The sequence below is a fragment of the Cinclus cinclus genome, chromosome 28 (genome assembly GCF_963662255.1).
Source record: "Cinclus cinclus chromosome 28, bCinCin1.1, whole genome shotgun sequence".
NCBI classification, from domain to species: domain Eukaryota; kingdom Metazoa; phylum Chordata; class Aves; order Passeriformes; family Cinclidae; genus Cinclus; species Cinclus cinclus.
Genome location: NC_085073.1, coordinates 5,973,544 through 5,992,912, shown reverse-complemented (window position 1 = coordinate 5,992,912; position 19,369 = coordinate 5,973,544). Strand labels below are relative to the sequence as shown.

The 19,369-nt window shown below is 52.1% G+C and overlaps 2 protein-coding genes across 2 annotated transcripts in view; both read left to right on the top strand.

Annotated features, from left to right (window-relative positions):
* Positions 1-92: 92 nt before the first annotated feature.
* FKBP8 (FKBP prolyl isomerase 8) lies at positions 93-5,571 on the top strand. Its single transcript, XM_062509888.1, has 9 exons — positions 93-111; positions 421-705; positions 869-1,038; positions 1,285-1,373; positions 1,625-1,842; positions 1,918-2,090; positions 2,169-2,246; positions 4,183-4,320; positions 4,748-5,571. The coding sequence occupies exons 2-9, from the start codon at positions 435-437 to the stop codon at positions 4,832-4,834; spliced, it is 1,224 nt and encodes a 407-aa protein (XP_062365872.1). The 5' UTR covers positions 93-111; positions 421-434; the 3' UTR covers positions 4,835-5,571.
* Positions 5,572-6,245: 674 nt separating this feature from the next.
* ELL (elongation factor for RNA polymerase II) overlaps positions 6,246-19,369 on the top strand; it is a 50,093-nt gene continuing 36,969 nt past the window's right edge. The window contains exon 1 of the mRNA XM_062510171.1: positions 6,246-6,380. Within this exon, the coding sequence (XP_062366155.1) occupies positions 6,246-6,380 (135 nt within the window). The remainder of the gene's footprint in view (positions 6,381-19,369) is intronic.

Genomic DNA, 19,369 nt, shown 5'->3' with positions numbered 1-19,369 from the left:
CCGCGGGCGCGCGGCTGAGGAGCGTGCTCCCCGCCCAATGGCGTCGCGCGGTGGGCGGGCCCGGACCAATAGGAGCGGGGGGGGCGGAGCCTTTGCGCGTTCGCGGGCCAGGTGGGAGCGGCGGGGGGCGCGCGGCGGTCACGTGGGGCGGGCGGGCGGCGTGGGGCCGCCCCCCCCCCCCCCCTCACGGTACCGGCCCGGGACCGCGACCTCCCCCCCGATCCCACCGGGACAAACACCCTCATCCCACCCAGATCCAGCCCCCGCCTCCGCCAGGCCCGATCCTTCCCCGGCGCTCCGGAGTCTCCGCTGTCCCATTGCGCATCCCCCTACCCCGGAGGGTCCCGGTGGTTCCCGGGCCGGCGGAGCGTCTCTGCCGGTAAGAGCAGGCCCGATCCCTGTCCTCTGTCCCCACTCCAGGTAGCTGCGCCGTGATGGCGTCCAGCGGGGAGGAACCGAGGAGCGGCTCCCCGGGCCGGGCGGGTACCGGCGCCGAGGCGGGGGCGGACGCGGCTCAGCTGGACACGGCGGAGGATTTCGAGGTCCTGGAAGAGGAGGGGGAGGAGGACGAAGATGACCTGAGCGAGCTGCCCCCGCTGGAGGACGTGGGCCGGCCGGCGGCCCCGCCGCGGGAGGACGCGCAGCCCCCGGAGCGGGGCGAGGGGGACGCGGCCGGGGACCCGCAGGAGTGGCTCGATGTTTTGGGTGAGAGCCCCGGGCAGAGGAGGGCGCTCGGTTCTGGGGCCTCTTGGGCTTCCCCGGGGCTGCAGGTGCCACGAAGGCCGGGCAGGAGCCAGAGAAGGGTGGGAGCAGTCGGGCTTTTCCCTCCACGCCGTGTCCTGATGCCCTCTCTTTTTTATGTGCCCAGGAAACGGTTGTCTCAAGAAGAAGACTCTGGTGCCAGGCCAGGGTGTGGACAGCCGTCCCCAGAAGGGCCAGGATGTGACAATCCGCCTGAAGGCCATGCTGGAGGATGGCACTGTGGTGGAAGAGGACCCTGCCCTCACCTTCACGCTGGGGGACTGCGATGTCCTGCAGGTGAACACAGGGTGGAAGCTCACCTGGCTTTATCACTGCCCCAGGGCACACAGGGAGGCTTGGGGTCAGTGACGTCCCATTTGTGGATCAAAGTGGCTCCTCTGCCTTTGCTCGTGCTCCCTTCCCATGATGTTGACCAAGTTAGAGGTGTCTTGGAGCAATCTGGTCTTGTGGAAGATGTTCCTGCTCATGGCAGGAGGTTGGAATTGGATAATCTTTACAGTGATCCCATGTTGTTCTCTGCAGGCTCTGGACCTGTGTGTGCAGCTCTTGGAGATGGGAGAGACGGCTTTGATCGTGTCAGAAGCTAAGTACTGCTACGGAGCTCAGGGCAGGTGAGCTGGCAGCACATCAGGTGGAGCTGGATGGTCCCCAACAGGGCTGGGGACCCTGTCCCCTACCCACCTGGTGACAGCCCAGCTGTCCAACCTCTGCTTCCTCGCTTTGCCATGTCCTGCATCAAGTGGAAAGATCCCCATAACTCCTTACTCTGGGAAACTTCCCTGGCTCGGATTTCTGAGCCACGGCGCTAAATCCGTACAGCTCAGTGTCTGAGAGGTGACAATGGCCGCATGGCTTTGTGCAGGAGCCCTGACATCCCCCCCAACGCGTCCCTCACACTGGAGGTGGAGCTGCTGGCAGCTCGGGATGCTCCAGACCTGGAGCTGCTCAGCGGGAAGGAGAAGATCCAGCTGGCCAACCGCAAACGGGAGCGTGGCAACTTCTTCTACCAGCAGGCAGATTACGTGCTGGCCATCAACTCCTACGACATTGCCCTCAGGATCGTGGGCTCCAGCTCCAAAGGTACCTGTCCCCCTGCCAAGAGAGGGTCACCTGGGCTCCTGGCCCTGCTGTAACCTGGCCTCGGGGTCTGTGCAGTGGATTTCAGCCCGGACGAGGAGGCCGAGCTGCTGGACCTGAAGGTGAAGTGTCTCAACAACCTGGCGGCCTCGCAGCTGAAGTTGGACCATTTCAAGGCAGCTCTCAAGTCCTGTAACCTCGTGCTGGAACACCAGCCGGGGAACATCAAAGCTCTCTTCCGAAAGGGGAAGGTGAGGAGGGTGTCCCTCTTGTGTGGCGTGGTAGGGGACTGAGGGACAGCCCTGGTCCATCCATGTGTCACTCTCCAGGTGCTGGCTCAGCAGGGAGAATACAGAGAGGCCATTCCCATCCTGAAGGCAGCGTTGAAGCTGGAGCCTTCAAACAAGGTAGGTTGGAGTTGTGTGCTGCCTTTGATCCCCCTCAGTTGGGGGTCTCCTGGATGCTTCTCTCTTGTCCATGTCCCTACAAATCTCAGTGTCCTCCCTGGAAGGCTGAGATGCCCTGGAGCTGTCCCCAGCTCTGTGAAGGGAGGCTGGGAATAGCTCCCAGAGCCTGGGGAATGATGCAGCACGTGGCATGTGGCTGGGCTGGTGGGTCTCTTATCTTCACGTTGACCTTTGGTCCTGACAGTGACAGGACGCCCTGGCAGCCCATCCATGCTCCAGCCATGCCTTGGGGATGGTCCAGGCTGCTCCAGGTTCCCCAGGTGGCTTGGGCAGTTTGTGCTGTGGTTGAGGGAAGTGGAGCAGAGCTGAGTCCCCACAAACTCGCTGAGCAGCCCCAAGAGTGAATCACTGGGTGGTGGGAGCAGCCAGACCTCAGTCCAGCGCCTGGGCAGGGCGAGCTCTGGGTCAGGAATTTCCTGTCAGTTAATGATCAGCTGCAGCACTGGAGCCTCGGGAGAAATCAAAAACCAGTGCCAGGAAATGACCACAGCAGGAGTGAGACTGGGAGGAGACAGGGAGGTACTGCTTGCACAGGGTTGTCCTGGGGGTCTTGGCTCTCCAGATGAGCTTTAATTCTTGTCTGGATCTGTTGTATCCATTTCTTTCATGAGGATGTCACAAGACCATCAGGATTTGTGCCATGATCCAATCCCTGAAGGTCACAGGTGGGATGTGGCACAAGCAGATACTTGATGGCCGCACAGCACCTTCAGGGGTGGTCTGATTATCCTTGGAAGGGTGAGCAGGACCCCAAACCTTTTCTTTCCCAGCAAGGTCAGATTGGAGAGGGAACCATTCCCCTGGCACGTCCCTGGGCAGGGCGGCTGCTCCCCAGTTCCAATGGACCTTTTAATTGGAGAGGGCTGGAAAATCCAAATGCCCGGCAGTGACGTGTCCAGTGAAACCACAAGTACAGCAAATTACTGCCCTCCCTGGCTGCTGCCCGGGGAAGTGGCCGTGCCTCTCCAGTCGTGGCGTGGGTGACTCAGGGGCCACGGCTATCGGTGCTGAAAACACTCCAGAAATGCAGGGCTCCACCTGCCTCCTGCCAGGCTGTCACAGACATCCCTTCTCCTCACCCCTTGGAAGTGTTCTGGGAGCATCATGGGATGCTGGTGGTTGTCTTACACTGATGTGACAGCCCCGGTGAGCTCTGAGCAGGAGTGTTCCATGCTCCAGACATCCAAATTTTGGTGTTGGAGGCAGCTTTTCCCAGCGCGGCACGAGCTGGCAGAGCTGGTGTTGTCGGGATGTGTCCCCCAGCAGAGGGCACAGCATGGCCGTGCCACCAGGGCCACCACAACGTCCTTCTGACACCCTCCCCTGCTCAGGTCCCTGGCTCTTCCTGCTCCCTTTGGGGAGCCTGTGGGCTCCACGCAGGACTTGGAGCCTTTTCCTGCCCCAGCAGGGCAGGTGTGGGCATGCTGTGCATCTTGCTGCAATCCCACTTCACACCAGGCTGAGTTTTAAGCCTGCTTTCCCAGCCTGCTTTCAGACAGAAAGTGGGAGAGCTGGCACATGTCTGTCCTCAAGGCAGACACTTTCCTGTCTCGATTAAAGGATAAAATCCTTTTCCTGATGTCTGGCATCAGCCATGGGCTCTTCTCCCTACTGCCAGGCATGGAGTGGCTAGAGCAGCCAAAAAGGACTTTAGAGAGGCTTTAGACCCGCAGGATATCCCATGCCAGCCTGGTGCAGCCCCGTGGTGTTGGGACATGGGGCAGGATGAGGCCTCATCATCCCCTCAGCTGTTTCTAAGCTTTTCCACAACATTTCTGCACGTCCCAGGAGGGGTGGAACCTGCTGTGGGTGACACATCCCCTCCCTGGCAGGCAGAGGTGGTGCAGGGCTGATAACACCACACTGTACTCCCCAGACCATCCACGCTGAGCTCTCCAAGCTGGTGAAGAAACATGCGGACCAGAGGAACGTGGAGACCGAGATGTACAGGAAGATGCTCGGGAATCCCAGCGCCGCCAGCACCTCCAGGAAGTGCAAAGACAAACTTCCCTGGGTAAGATCTCTGGGGGCGGCTGAGTGGGTGGGGATCCACAGGGGGTGTGTCAGTGTCCCGCAGGTCCCACAGGAGGGGCACAGCCCTGCTCCTGAGCAGGATGTGGACGGGCTGTGTCAGGACAGCGATCCCGCTGGGAGCAGGGGGCCGTGCTCCGGGAGCCGTGCCCAGAAAACACTGATAACAGTCTGTGCTCCTGGCTGTGTCCACCGGATCCCAGCCATGCCAGCTGGAGGATCTGGACTTAGCTCCCAGCTGCCCATTGGGAAGCGCTGTCAGCCGGGCAGCTGGTGGCACACGCTGTCCCTGCGGACACAGCCAACACGACACTGCCTTTTTGGGATGCCCCGCGCAGGAGGCAGGGCAGGCAGGGTGGCACGTGTCCCCTGCCACAGGCACAGCCCCTCATGTGTCCTCTACCCCGCAGTCCATCCCCTGGAAGTGGCTCTTTGGTGCGACAGCCATCGCGCTTGGCGGCGTGGCCTTGTCCGTGGTCATCGCGGCCAGGAACTGAGGGTGGCACCAGGGGTGGCCCCTTGGCACAGGACCAGCACCGGGTCCCGCCTCTCTCAACCGAGGAGCTCCCCCGAGGCTCTGCTACCCCTTCCCGTGGACTCACAGCTCTGGGAACACGGATGCTTTCTCTGCCAGAGGTGCTGGATCTCTCTCCCGACGTTCCCCTCATCCCTCCTGGCACGGGTGGGTGCAGCTGTGGGGAGGGAGCTGCAGGCAGAGCAGGGACCCCCGGGCAGCCTCCCGGCAATCAGGGGCTCAGCCCCCAGCCCCAAGTGTGCCAGGGGCAGCAGGAGGTGCCGCACACCGGTACAGCCTGGCCGTGCCCATCCTGGGTGTTGGGATGGGATGGGCAGGGGAAGGAACAGAGAAGGAAGCTGTGGGAAGAGATGTGGATGTGTCCAGGGGCAGATGCAGCAACATTCCCTGATTCCTGGGGGGCTGCCAGGGACTCAGCCCTCATGGAGGTACTCGCTGCCCTCCTCTGCACATCCCTGGAGCGTGCAATGTCCAATGGAAGCCAAAGAAACCCGTGGTGGGAGGGATGGAGGAGGGGAGCGCTGGAGACCCCCTGTTCAGGCTGTCTTCCTGTGGGTCCAAGCCCTTTGGGGGTTCCTGCCTGCCCTGCAGCCCCCCCAGCGCCCGCCACTGCCCAGCTCTGCTCGTGGGGGGCTGTAGCACTGTCCTTGCACCCCAAACTGACTGTGAACTTCCCAAATAAAGGACAATTCCTTCACATTCAGGTCTCTTTATTGCCTCACGTGGGGACACATAGAGTCTATGGGGGGAGGTGAATGCTCAGGAGAAAGCCTGGGACCCTAAAATCTGCCCTGGGGGAAACCTGGGACCTTCAGGCTCTTCCTGGGGATCAGGGGGTCCACGCTGGCGTGTTCATGACTGGGGAGATTGGCGGGGTTGGGGGTTCATGCAAGGGGTGCCCACCACAGAGGGTCATGCCCGGGGGGCTCATGTGCAGGGGCTTCCAGAGGGTTCATGCTTGGGGGGACTCACACTCGGGGAGTTCTTGACAAGGGGGATTTGATGCTAAGGTGTTCCAGGGACTTCACACCCAGAGGGTTAAATGCTCCGGGTGGGTCCGGGGGTTCATCCCGGGGGTTCGGGTTCCCCCTCCCCACGTTCCCGCAGCGCTCCCCGGCTGCACTAGACCACCCTCCCCAGCATGCCCCGCGCCTCTATTTACGTGTCCCCGCCTACCTCCTTCATTACGGACCAATCCGACGCGGCGCCCGGCATTACCCATCCAATCAGCACGCTCGCTTCCCACCTCCTCGCCCCAGCAACAGGCTCCCCCGCGTGGGCGTGACCGGCGCATCATGAATAATTCATAAGGGGGGCGTGTCCGCGGCGGGCGGCCCCGGCGGCCCAGGCGCGGAGGGGGAGACGGTCCCAAGATGGCGGCGCTGCAGGCGGAGCGCGGGTACGGGCTGTCCTGCGGCCGCCTCGGCCGCGGCACCCGCGTCTCCGTCTTCCACGTCAAGCTCACGGAGAGCGCCCTGCGCGCTTTCGAGAGCTACCAGGCCTGTAAGGTACGGGGCTGGCGGGTGTGGGTCGGCGGGCACGGCCCCGCCGAGGGGGGGAGCGGGCGGCCGCCACGAGGCCCCCGGACGGAGACCTGCGGGCGGCAGCGGCGGGGAGGTGAGGGGAGGTGAGAGGGGGAGCTCCTGGTGAAGTGGCTGTGCGGCCTGGGGCGGAGGGACTCCCTGCTGAGGGGCTGAGGGGGTGCGGAGGCTCCTGGCTCCCCCCTCTCTCCGTGAGTGACCGGGGACCCGGGAATGGGGGGTAGGGGCGATCCTGGTGCCAGGTGCCTGAGGGACACCGGAGGGGACTCGGTGCCCCTCCCAGTAACACCTCGGTGTGTTCCTCGTCCCCGGTAGTGTTTGCGGGGGTCCCTCCGGGTCCTCCGGTGTGTGACCGGGGAGGGGTCGTGATCCTCCGGGAAGTGCCCGAGGGGCACCGGGAGGTGTCGGAGGTTCCCCCCGGTAATTGCCGGGAGGGGTGCGGAGGGGGGGGGAACCCGCATGTGCCACCAGCCCGCTGGGTGAGCGGGGACCCCTCCAGTGTGTCTCCCCCCTCCCGGGTGGGTGACAGGGGCCCCGCGGTGTCGGTGCGGGGGTGGGCGCTCCGTGTCCCCCCCGGGAAGTGACGGGGCGATGCCGTCAGTCCCCGTGAGTGTCTGGGGAGGGGGGCCAAGGTACGTCGGTTCCCCCCCTCCTCCCGTTTCCCCGGTGAACGTGACGTGGGTTTTCAAAGCCGGGGGAGGGCGGCGGGTCCGTCCCCGGTGCTGCCATCCCGGACCGGGGAGGGGGGGTCCTTCCATCGCTGTCCCCTCCCCGGGACACCCGGTTGTTCATCCCCCGCCGGCTCGGTGCTCCTCTCCCGGCAGTGGTGGTGCGGGGGGGGGAAGGCACGTTCAGACTGTATTTTGAAATTTCCAGATTGTCTTTTCCGTGCCGTTTCCTTGAAATGCATCCAGAGAGCATATTAGTCATGTAAATAGAGAATAATGGCAAAGCACGGCAGCTGGTGTTGGGATGGACCGGAGAGAGGTTCAAAACTGTCATTTTTAGTGTAATTTTATTTTTATTTTATTCTTTCTTTCTGCCTCTGATCCTGCGATGAGCATTTCTATCTCCTCACCTTGCTGGGGGAAGCTGGGAGCCTAAACCCGTTTGTCATTAGGAGCGTCCTGCCTGCCAGCTTCTGTAGGATAAACCATATGTTGTCACAACACTATTTTTAATTTAGGGTGTTGGTTACATCACATCACTGAATTGGGCAATCTCTGTATGAGGACGAAGGTAATGACTGTACCAGGGTTTATCAACTTATATTTTAATGAGTGTTTATCAGCATTATGAGAAATCAGGAGGAATAAGTAACTTGGGTAGACTGAATTATTAGCTTTTTTCTCTCTGAAAAATTATTGGCTTTTTTTCTCTCTTTCCTATAAATTAGGAAAGCCTTTTATTTTGGGGGAGGGAGAGTAGGAAGACTACAGGCAGCTGCATTAAATATTTTGGGAAGCTATTCCGAGTCCATGTCACACATGAATAGTGGTGTTTATTTTCTAAATGAAGTCTGGGCTCGGGATTGTTTGGTGGCCAACGGCCACTAATGAACTTTGCTTCCTTTACCACCACCCAAAAGAGAAATAGTCAGAGGCTCCTGGTGATTAACTGGGCAGGAAGGGATAAGGGCAGAAGAGCTGCTTGTTTGTGTAGTGAATAATGCAACAATTAGTGGGCTGTTAAACACATATGCTCATTCTGCATCGGTTCTATAAACAGTTTCCTCAGCTTGTTGAACATCTCTGCTTCCTCGGAAGCGCTCGGCCAGGCCCTGCCAGGAGCCACCTCCAACACACCTTTGCAGCTTTTGTTTGTCCAGTCCAGTTCAGCTTTAATTTTGGGCCGCAGTAGTTAAATGGAAAAAATTTGCTCAGGCTCCTTCTGCTCGGTTTGGTTTGAAACGTGGTGGAACTGACGGCAGCGTTGTGTAATATGGATAATGGCCTGGAATCCAATCCTGCTCTTTGTGTTACCTGGAGTCCAACATGTGCAGTCTGACCTGTTTTGGGCACCGGGGTAGCACGTCCGTGCGATTCCTGCGACAAGGCTCTGTCCCTCTGCCAGAACGGGCAGGGAAATGTCTTCAGTTCCTTGCTTGAGTTTGTTCTTGGTCTAATAATAATGTATTGGGATTACATAATCCAAAAATGATCACCCAGCCGGGCGAGCTGCCATTTGTTTGGAGTGTCCCTGGTGCCAGAGCAGTTGCAGGCTTGGTGTGGAGCTGCATCATGTGTGGAACAGGCAGCAGGGCTGTGGAGAAACAGATATTTGTCTTGTTGGGCCTCTGCTGAGCTGTGCTCTTGTGTTTTCTGCTGAATTGTCCGTATCCTAGGGAAGAAAATGGTCAGGGATCCACATTCTGGAATGGGTTTAAAGCAGCCTGGTTTAGTGGAAGGTGTCCCTCCCTGCTCATGAAACTGGTGTGAAACAGGATGAACTTCAAGGTCCCTCCTAGCCCAAACCATTCTGGGATTCTGAGATATTGATCCCCAAAACTCTTGTGTTCCAGCAAGCTGTTCCTGTGTCACGTACAGAGGACGTGGAGCTGCTGGCTTCTCTCAGTCCTGGGAAAGGTTTCTTCAGTAGCTCACCTAAAAGAAATAGGAGCCCTAAAAAGAGAATTAGCACTGGCTTCACAGGGGACACAGTGAGATGTCACTGGGCTGCTCATTGTGAAACTTGCTGCCCCTGAAACTGTTTCTCTGGGGTTGTGAAACCTAGAGCTCTGGCTGCTGAGCTTGGAGGGCTGAGCAGTGGGAAGTGTGTCCCAAGTTGGTTTGTCCACTGATGAAATGGAGCCAGTTTGGTGTGCTCACCTCAAACAACTCTGCGTTCTCCAGGGGGTGTAATTCCAGAGCAGCCTGCAGTTTGCTGCTTTCCTTTTGGGGGTGTGTACGTGGTTAGGCATTCCCACTCCCCCCCAAAAATGGCTAAGCCCAGGTTGGATGGGGCTTGGAGCAGCCTGATGTGGTGGAAAGTGTTCCTGCCCATGGCAGGGAGGTGGAGCTGGGTGGTCTTCAAGGTCTTTCCAACCCAAACCATTCTGGGATTAGATGATCCTACAACTTTTCCCATCACTTCTTGTGTGGCCCCAACTTTGTTCTTGCCCCTGTCAAGTACAAGGGAACTCCCCATGCCTGTGCCTTGCTTTGCTCTTTCATTCCTGTCCTCAGTGAGGAGATACTTTACCATCCTCACCTAATACCCTTAGTTACCATTCATCCTTTATTTTTCACACCTGTTTTTTTTTTTTTTAGCAGCATCCTGGGTAAGTCACCATCTTCCTGCCTGATTCGGATGCCACATGGCAGACCTGAGTGTCACTTGGCAGTAGTTCTGTCTCCCTTGCTGTTCCTGGCACTGTTACCTGGGAATTTCCCAACTTCCACAAATTTCTATAAACCTCTCTCTGTGGTTTAGGGGTAATTGTTTGATAACAAGCAACGTGTTGCAGTTGCACACTTTTCCCTGTCAATTTATGTGTTGACCTAATGATGGCTGAGCTCTGCTCCTGGCCCTGCCTTTCCTGGTGGGTTTTAGGAGGATTTAAAGGAGGTTGTAGCATCCATCCTTGGTGATGGTCCCATCCTGCTCCTGTCGTCTCTCTCTGCCCCTGCCACTCCAGAGTGTTTTGAACTGAAGCCACTGGTTGATTCACTGGTGAACTTTGGCAGATGCACAGATATTTATTGGGGACTAAGTTGAGATAACCAAAGCACGTTGTCCCTGTGCTCACCCTGCTGAGTTTTGGGACTGTGGTCTGATAGATGTGGCTTCCCAAATCATCTTCCCCATGCTGCTCTAAAACCAACCGTGAGAAGAACAATCCCTTGAAAATGAGGCTTAACCCAACCCCTTGGAGTTGCTATATATTGAAATAACTTTCCAGCCTTGGCTTTTGGAGCATTGTGGAGATTCCTTCATCTTGCTGTGTTCAAAGCACGAAACACAAAATGAAGGCTGTGCTGTCATTACAGGGTCTTTAGGGTAATGCCTGTTCATGCTGACTTGAGAATTGAAAGCTGCTTGCAGGTGTCAGGAGGAGAAGAACAATCCAGCTTTCGAATCAAAATTCATTGAATTATCTCAGAGCTTTTTGCATCATTCCTCCTTCCCCGTAACCTGTTTTTTCCTGTCCTATTAATTCACTGATGCTGTAGTCCGTCAAAATTGAGGCTCTTACGACATCGGGAACATGAGTCGGTGACATGACTGAATGAATCAGAGGAGGCTGGAGAGGAAGCTCATCGCACACGTACGGCTCATCAGCAAAAATGGGACAGGATCTGCAGAACACCCTGAACTGCTCAACTCCTGCTCAATGTTCTTCACGTTGACCTGAATGTGGCACCTCCCATTGGAAGGAAGGGGACAAAGGAACACTGAACATTGTGCACCAGGAGTGTTTTGGCCCCGTGGCAGTTTCCTTTCAATTATTTAGGGAAGCTTTTTCTCTCGACCATGTAGCATTTGGATCTGCTCAAATTATAGTTTCATCTCTATAGTTTTCGAATGGCATTGGAAGGAATTGTCTGTAATTTACATCTAAAGTGATGTACAGTTGCTATGGGATTTGGTGGCAAATTATAAAGCCATTATGCTTTTTTTTTATACTGGTGGTAGCAGACTAAAGAACTAGGTCTAATTGGTGACGTGCCAAGGGAAAATAGAAAGTTTGTGACAGAATCTTTGTGACTGATGATGCTTTCATTTTTTTTTTTTTAATAATCAAACGTGATCTGCTTTTTATCAGTAAAACATACCCTACCATTAATTGGAGAGGTTGAATTTGAATTAATAATTTTTGCTCTCTGGCAATACAGGGAAAAGCAAGCTAGAAGATTAACCCTTTGTGTTATTTATATGGGGCTAGGTTGTTGGTTTTTTCTTTTAATTTAAGTGGGATATTTCATCAGTTTTATCAATGGCAGCTAGATGTGGTGATTGTGTTCCTTACCCGGCAAAATTCAACCCTTGCTCTTCTTCAGCACGTTCTGGTCTCTTATTCCACTTAAACAGCAGAAAAGAAAGCTATTTTAATATCTTTTTAACTTCTGTCTGAAGCATAAAAGTCTCTTCAGAACACAGAACGTGTCTCCCAAGGACCCATCTCCTACCTGGAGTAGCTCCTGCTGGTCAACTCAGAGTGATCCTCCAACATCAGGGCTTTTCTGAGCCCGTGTGAAGTTCTCTGTCCTGTTCAGTTGGTTTTTGTCCTGGTGCAGCTTGGCACGGGGCTGGTGGCTGTTGAAACAGTTCCCTTGCGTCGGGCCAGCTCTGTTGGGACAGCAGCAGCGCCTTTATCGCTGCCGAGGGAGGGGAGGTTTTGTTGGAGGGAGCATTTGAGGTCTCCTTGGTAAATGGATGTGTTATCTCCTGAACAATTTGCACGTTTCAGACCATTTAAACTCTGCCTGTAACTTGTAAGCAGAAACTTGTGAAGCGTCTCCAAATCCCTGGTGTTCGTGCATGTTGAAAAATGGGAAGGGACAGACTGCATGCGTCACTCCCGTACTAATTTGTGCCAGCTAATCCATGGGAGAAGAATACATTTTGGCTGACTTAGTGGTTTTGCTGCTAATGCACATGAGAATGCATTTGAATGGATGGAGTGGCTGCACGGGTTTAGGTAGACTTTGAAGGGATACCCTGTGTCTAGGATCCTGTGCTGGATACCCTCATTTGGGATCACAGTCGTGTAATATCCTGGATTTGTTTGGAAGTTGGGAACGGGGAGAGGGGGTGGGAAAGTGGTCGTCACTCAACGTCATAACATCAGGAAGGTTGGGATCGAGTTTCCTCTGAATAATTAAGGTTAATGCTGTTTCTGGAGGAACCATTATCTGCAGCAAACTTAATGCTCGTGATAAGCTGATAACATGAACTATGCTAATATTTCATCCAGGGTGGATACAGAGGAGGCATCACCAAAACTGGGCTTCGGTGTTCAACGTGCCTTAGCTTGACCTAGATGAATTATCCAGGAAAGGAGCTTGGATTTGCTGATAAGAATTTTCTGTAGTAGCTCATGCGTTGCTTAGAAACATCCCATGTACAAAAGGCAACTTTTGCACACCCTGGTAACCTGGTATTGCCTTCTGGCTGGGGATTTTGGTGAGTTTGGGGGTTTTTTTCAAGCATTTGTATATTAAAGAGCATGCTAAGCCTCTCAGCAGTTGGTTTGCTGTGAGGTGTGTGTATCCCTGCTGCACTGGGAGAGCAGACTTCCCAAAATCCAGTCCTTTTTGCATTACAGTCTAGAAAAAACACATCTCCGTGCACTTGGTCTCTCCTTTCTTTACATTGGACTAGTGCCTTTTTCTAATTTAAAGAAACCAGCATTTGTTTAACTCAAAAAGATGTCAGTGCTGGTGAGCAGGCCTTGCCTGAGCTGCCCACCTCCACCCACCTGGAGTCTTCCCTGGTCTGGTCCTGTCTGATCATGGTTAACCCTCTGCTCTCCCTCTGTGCAGGCTTTTATACAGTAGAGAATACTTCAGTGCACATTTTTTGTGGAAAACTGAGATATTTTTTCCTTTGGGGCTCCATTCTGTGCTGTTTGGTTTAATGGCAGACGCAGACTTTGTCCTTGAGGTTCATGTCCACACGTGATGCAGTTCAGCAGGTACCACAAAACTTCCTGAGAACTACCAATTGCCTAAATCTCTGTAGTATTTAGATTTCATCAGTGCAAACATCCTCTTGGTTACTTGGCTCTGTATTTTGAGCATATATGAGTTCAGCCATGCTTTGATAAGGGCAGCCATGTGACAACCGGGCCAGGTTCGTATGGGATCAGTGATGGGGAGACACAAACAGATGTGGAGGAAATGGGGCTGCCCCAGTCCTGGAAGTGTCCAAGACCAGCTTGGAGCAACCTGGGTTAGTAGGTGTCCCTACTTGAGGCATGGGGTGGAATAAACTGAATTTAGTGGTCTTTCTAACCCAAACCATTCTGTGATACTAAATGACAGTTTAAGCTGATTGTTGTTATTTAGCAAGAGCAGACGTGTGTTACTTAAAATCCTAACAAAAATCCCAGCAGGACGGAAGAAACTCTGGCTCAATCTATATCACTTTGCCCACAGGATCCATATTTTCTACAACTGAGGTGGAAGAACTAATTTAATCTTCCTTCTATATTCCTCCCCACTGAGGCCCGCTCTGCGATGGGCTGCAATCAGTGTGTTATGTGCCAGTTGTGGTTATTTGAATCATATTTCCACATTTCAGTGTCTAGACTTTATGTTTGTGTGAGTTTTTGTTGTACCTTTCCAGCTCCGGCGCTGATTTCAGTTGGTTTTGGCTCCTGGTTTCTATGAGAAAATCAAACAGGCTGTGTTTCTGCCTTTCCCAGTCCCCAAAAAAAGAAGGGAACAAGGGAATGGGCAGAAGTTTGGTTTTATAAGCTCCTTTGCCACCATTTTTTCTCTCTTTTGAGAAAATCTGTGTGTGTGTGTGTGGCTGAGCTGGGTTCTGCCATTTGGTGACCAGCAGGTGAGAGTGAGGACAAACCACTGATGGCTGCAGATAAATCTCTGCCTGCTTCTTGCACTGAGGGACATCTGCTGTGAAAAAAAGGGATGATCTTGGTACAGGCCAGCAAGGCTGGGAAAAAAGTGTAGACATTTTTAGCAAAAAAACCCAAATTTTATAATCCACAGAAGGAGAGCATTTATTGAAAATTAAGCAGCCTTTAAATTGTCTACATGCACTGGGCTTCATTTTTTGCCAGCACTTGTGGATATTAAGGATGATAGATGTGGCTGTGTTTTAGAGAATTGGAGGGCTGGTCTGTGATGCTCAGAGAAGTTGATAGTGACACCAAACATGGATAACATGGACCTCACTGTGACCAGGAGGCAGAACTGGCTTCAGAATTGTTCACAGTAATACTGACTTGTGCAGGAAACAGTGTGGAAACCTGAGCCAAGGCTGTTTTCTGTGCTCCTGGTATATAATAAAGTGTATTATGGCTAAATCAGTGAAAGGAAATAATGTTCCCAACTCCTTGTTAACCTGTAAAACTTGCTGCCATCAAACACGAAAGGCTTAAGTGCAGCTGAATGGCAAGAAAAATCAGAATTTTTCATAGGGAATGCAGAGAATAGAAGCTGTGGTTCCAACTTCTCTCTGCACCCCTGCCTGCCTGTTGGCTCCCCGTGTTCCCCCGGTGTTTGAGGTGACCCACGGTGCTGCCAAAGCCGTGGCTTCCCCTCTTCCAGGGAGCTGAGCAGTGTAAAATCTTCCATTCCTTTCAGATCCAGGATTCAGTGGATGCTTTTTCGGAGCCTGGCATGGGTGGAGTAGCGAGGAAGCAAATTTTTCCACCCTGCCTGAGCTTGGGCAAGCGGAAATTGTGCCTTGGAAGCCATATAAGGCCAGCGAGCTGGCTCTGGCTGGGCTCACCTTACCACCAGGATGCTGGAGAAGGGAGCAGCCCTCGCTCCCAGGGAGAGTTTCAGGACCTTTGAAGTGCTGCCTGTGCGTCTGCCACTTGCCAGAGGGACGGTGTGGCCGCCCTGATTAAGTGACAGCAGCTCATTAACTCCCTGACTTTTGTGGGGCTCCAGCACCCGGCCCCAAACGGAGGCGGAAATTCGTGATTCAGAGCGAAACTGCTGTAAAGTGACGGAGCTGGGAAGGTTGGAGCCTCTGTCACAGGGTGTCTTCATTTCCTTCAGTGTCTGAGGTAAATCCTGCTGACTGCACACAGTGCTGAGCAGGACTTCGCTTTGAAACGAGACTTCCTGTGGTATTAAAATAGATTTTTGAAAAGCCTGGCAGCACCTGTTCCCCCTTCCAGGGATGTTCAGGCCTCAGAGCTGCCAGAGCCCCAATGGTGACCTCTGCTTCTGCCTCTTGCAGAATTAAGAACAACTTCTGCTCCCATAAATAGTCCCTTAAGAAGTGCGTAGGAGCTCTGTGACCAATTTCTTTTGAAAAGTGCTTTCAGTGACACCCGTGGCTGTGACCTTGCTCACTGTTCCCACCCCTTGTCCTTGCAGGGCAGCTGTGTTTTGATGGGAGCCTGGTGGTCCTGGCCACAAGCTCTGCTTCCTTCTCTCACATTTGATCAGCACTAAAAAGAACCTTTGGTTATCTCTGTGTTTTGTGGGAAGCTGCTGCTGCTTTTTCCTGCTGCAAATCCCAAATGCTTCCTGCCTCGTTGAGGTCTCATTCCCTAATGAGGTGGTCTCATTCTCACTGAGGTGGCTAAGAGACAGCATCTGAAAGCTCCTGTGTTCATGCCACAGCTCCCAATCCTTGCTTTTATTCCAGAAATAAAGTGTGGTTTTCCAGAGCAGAGCGATGCGGCCGAGCCGAGTGCATTGTCACAAACCAGTTCTCCCAGCCTGGAGTCTTGGAGCTGGTGGAGAGTCCCAAAGCACCCAGCTCTGCTCAGGAAGCGGCTTTGTGTTTGATCTTTGCAAATGTGGAAATGGGAAGAGGAAGGCAGTAATGGATAAAATAAAACATATTTAACCTTTAGGGATGTAAATAGGATATCTTGGATCTGTTTGCAACAGGCGCTCGGGTTGACGTGGAACGTGGTGGTGATTAAAACCAACAGCAAACATTTTTCTGCTCATGAATTACAGACTTTGTTCTTAAATGCATTAAAATCTAGAACACTTTGGGGTTTCTTAACATGAAGGGGGAGAAGAAATGGATTTATTACCTGGAAGGTTTGATGTTGTAGTTCCAGGCATGTTTCCACAACCTTACTGCAACCATTTGGAGCTGTACCTAATGTGGGTGCTGCCTGCATTGGGCTGCAAGTTGGAGCTCTCTCATACAATTAAAGCCATTTAACTCCATCTAAAGACCTTTTACTTGTCATTAAGGCTAAATTTACTGACGATGACAGCAGGAGGAAACACATTTACCCTAACTCAGATGGGCTAAGAAAGCAAAATGTTCCAGCTAACTATGACTTGCCTGGATTGTTAAATTTAGACTAAAAATTCTGGTCAGACAATTAAGTGCCGGCTCAGTGGCCACACCACTTCTTTTGCATGTGTGAATTGGCTGAGCTGCCTGTGTCAGGCTAGAGAGATTCTCTGTCTGAATGTCTGAATTCTCTGGGGGTTTTTGGGCTCAGACCTAGGGAGTCTTTTCATGGCATTGTGGTCGCTCTCTGTTTAGTTAGCAGCCCTGGTATGTTTTTCCTCTTCTTATCTGAAAAATTTTCGTGTTTATTTTTGGAATTCGTTGTAACCTGAACTTTCTCAGGTGTCCTTGCGGAGAGCAAAGAAACATCTGACTTATTTTTTAGGTAGATTTTTGCCAGTTGAGAAGAGTGTGTTCTTTCTTTTACTGTTTGTCGCTTTATTTTTGGAGCAGGTTTGTTACTGACCAGCCTGGCAGTGCAAATACAGAAGCAGCTGAAACAGTGCAGGTTCTGTGCTTCTTGCTGAAGTAAAGGCAGCACCTAATTTAACTTCTTCAGGCAACTGCCTTTACTTTTCTCCTGGAGAAAGCATCTCTGGAAGCTGGAGGAGGCTGTTAGCAGAGGGTATGTAATACAAGGTTCTGTCATGGTAGGAAGTCTAGAGAGGTTCTCTTGCTCAGTGTTTTCAGCTGGAATTTTCTTGGGCAGCTTCCCTGAGTGATAGGAAAAAAGCTGGAATATTTGAGTGCTTTATTGCTTTCTGCCCTATGGAGATGGTAGGAAATTGGGGAGACATCCCTGCTGAATTCTGAGTGTCTGTCAGGTTGTGTTCCCACTGTCTTGGTTGGCATTGGAACACCTCTGTTTGCGTGGAGGCCAAAAGAATCTATGTGTGAGCATCTTGCTTTAGCTTTTGATGTTGGTCTGGCTCGTGGTGTGTTGCTGGTTGGATTTCTCTGGGATTCCTTCAGGATCCAGGCTCTGGCTTTGGTTTATGGCAGCCTCTTCCAGTGGCACTGTCAGTGGCTCCATGAGCAATATCTGCAGATCATCTTCAGCAGGACTTTCTCAGACTAGTAATTACTCTTCCCTCCGAGTGTCAATAGGATATAGCTGGGCACAAGGAAGAAAGAACTGGTCCAGGCTTGTTTTCCTGGGCTCAGCAGTGCGAGGTGAGATTTGTTCCGGGATGGTTGAACGGGTTCGTCAATCTGATCTCTCAATTGTCTTTCTATATTTTTCTCTTGCAAGAAAAGGAGTAAAGCCCTGTGGAAGATAAGGATCGTTCTGATGTTTCAGCAGCTCATTTAAGCCACCTTATGAGCACATAGGCAAGTGAATCAGCCCTGGTGTCTTAATATGTCCTAAAATAAATTAGACTTTCGTAAGCAAATTCGGTGGGTTTGAACTGCTGTATTTTCATTAAAAGATTGCAGTGGAGAAAATGCTCTTTAAAATTCAGCCTCGGGGTTGTGTTGTTCATTAACTGATAGTCACTCCTGTTTACCTTGTGTGATAAGTCCCATGTTAAGAATGGCCAGCAGTGCTGATGCCGTCACAGCTGCCCTTCAGAGAGAATTGCTTTTTTTTAATGGCTTGCTTTACTGACAGGTGGGAGTTTTTTTGGAACTCTAATAAATGCAAACAGCCACGACTTAGCTCTCCTAATCGTGGAAAACCACTTGTTTAGTTTAGTTGTTTTTTTTTTTTTTTTTTTTCCCCCCCTGTTCTTAGCAGCTTGGTAACACTGTTGTAGGTACAAAGGTCGTTTAAAAATCTGACATGTCAGCCCAGCAACATACTGCTTCTTAATGAGGCTTAAAACCAGCGTGGAGCTGCCTGGTGGAAATAAATTTGGAGCTGCAGAATAGAGGGAGACATGTGAACAGCTTACTGGGATGGGATCACCTGGCTTTCCTTTCACCAGCCCCCCCTCCTCTTCCCCAGATCTCTTGGAAGCCCTGGGTACTTGCAGTTCTCTTGCATAAAGGGGTTTAATTTTTCCTCTTGTTATTCAAATGAGCCCAGGTGTTTGACAGCACATTTGTGTTCTCAGAAGAAAAGCAACTAAAATATCTCCTGAAATCCAGGCGTGATGTTTTTAAAATGATTCCTTCCTGTGTTTGAAGTTTTCTCTCCTCCTCACCTGGGTCTCCTGCTGCCCCATTGAGGAGGTCCTGCAACACCTCTGACTTCATCCCCACCTGGCTAAAGCCCTCCTGTTCCTCAGGATGTCACTTGCCATTGAACCCAAGCTCTTGAACCTCCCTGTTCTTGTGATGCTGCCTCTGTCCTTTGAATGTCTGAAGGCTTTTCCTCTAATCCTGCTCCCCAGCACTACTGGAATTTCAGCACCTTCAGCCTCGCCTCTGTCTTTTCAGCTCTTTGACTGTTCTCCAGTGAAAACTAGGTCAGAAACAACAGTCAGCTTCTGATATTTCACTATTCCTGTTTTATAAGTTGTAACCCAATGTTGCTGTGTTTAATCACTTGCTTTAATTTTCATGTATTAAGTGTCTCAGCTCGCTCTGCGTGAGCAGCCTGACACAGTAAAACTGCTCCAAATAACATCTTGGCTGTAAAAGCCACGTTACCTTGATTGGGGCTGAAAAGGTGAATTACCTTTTTTTGTTACATACAATGCTGGAGATGCCAAACTTGACAGATTTTTTTCCACCAGCTCTCTCTGAAAGTGTACATTTGCTGGCAGTTTTGGAGCTGTAATTAGCCAGCTTCTCTTTGTGCTTGTGTGGCTTTTTAACCTGATGGGTGAAAGCAAAATAAGTTAAAAACAATAACAATAATTGGAAATCCACAGGTTGGTGAGGAACACTGCAATGCAGGTATACTGGAAGACATTTAAGAGATTTATTTTTAACTGAGTTGTAGATGACTGGACCCATTCAGTGTTTTTATAAAACTATTCTTGGAATGGTGCTTGAAGTCTGAGCTGAGGTGCCTCAGTGTTCAGTGGAATCCACCTGGTGTAATTCAAGAGTATCCTTCCTCCTTTCTCTTAGGCAGACTTGGAGCCAGCCAGTGTTGGAAT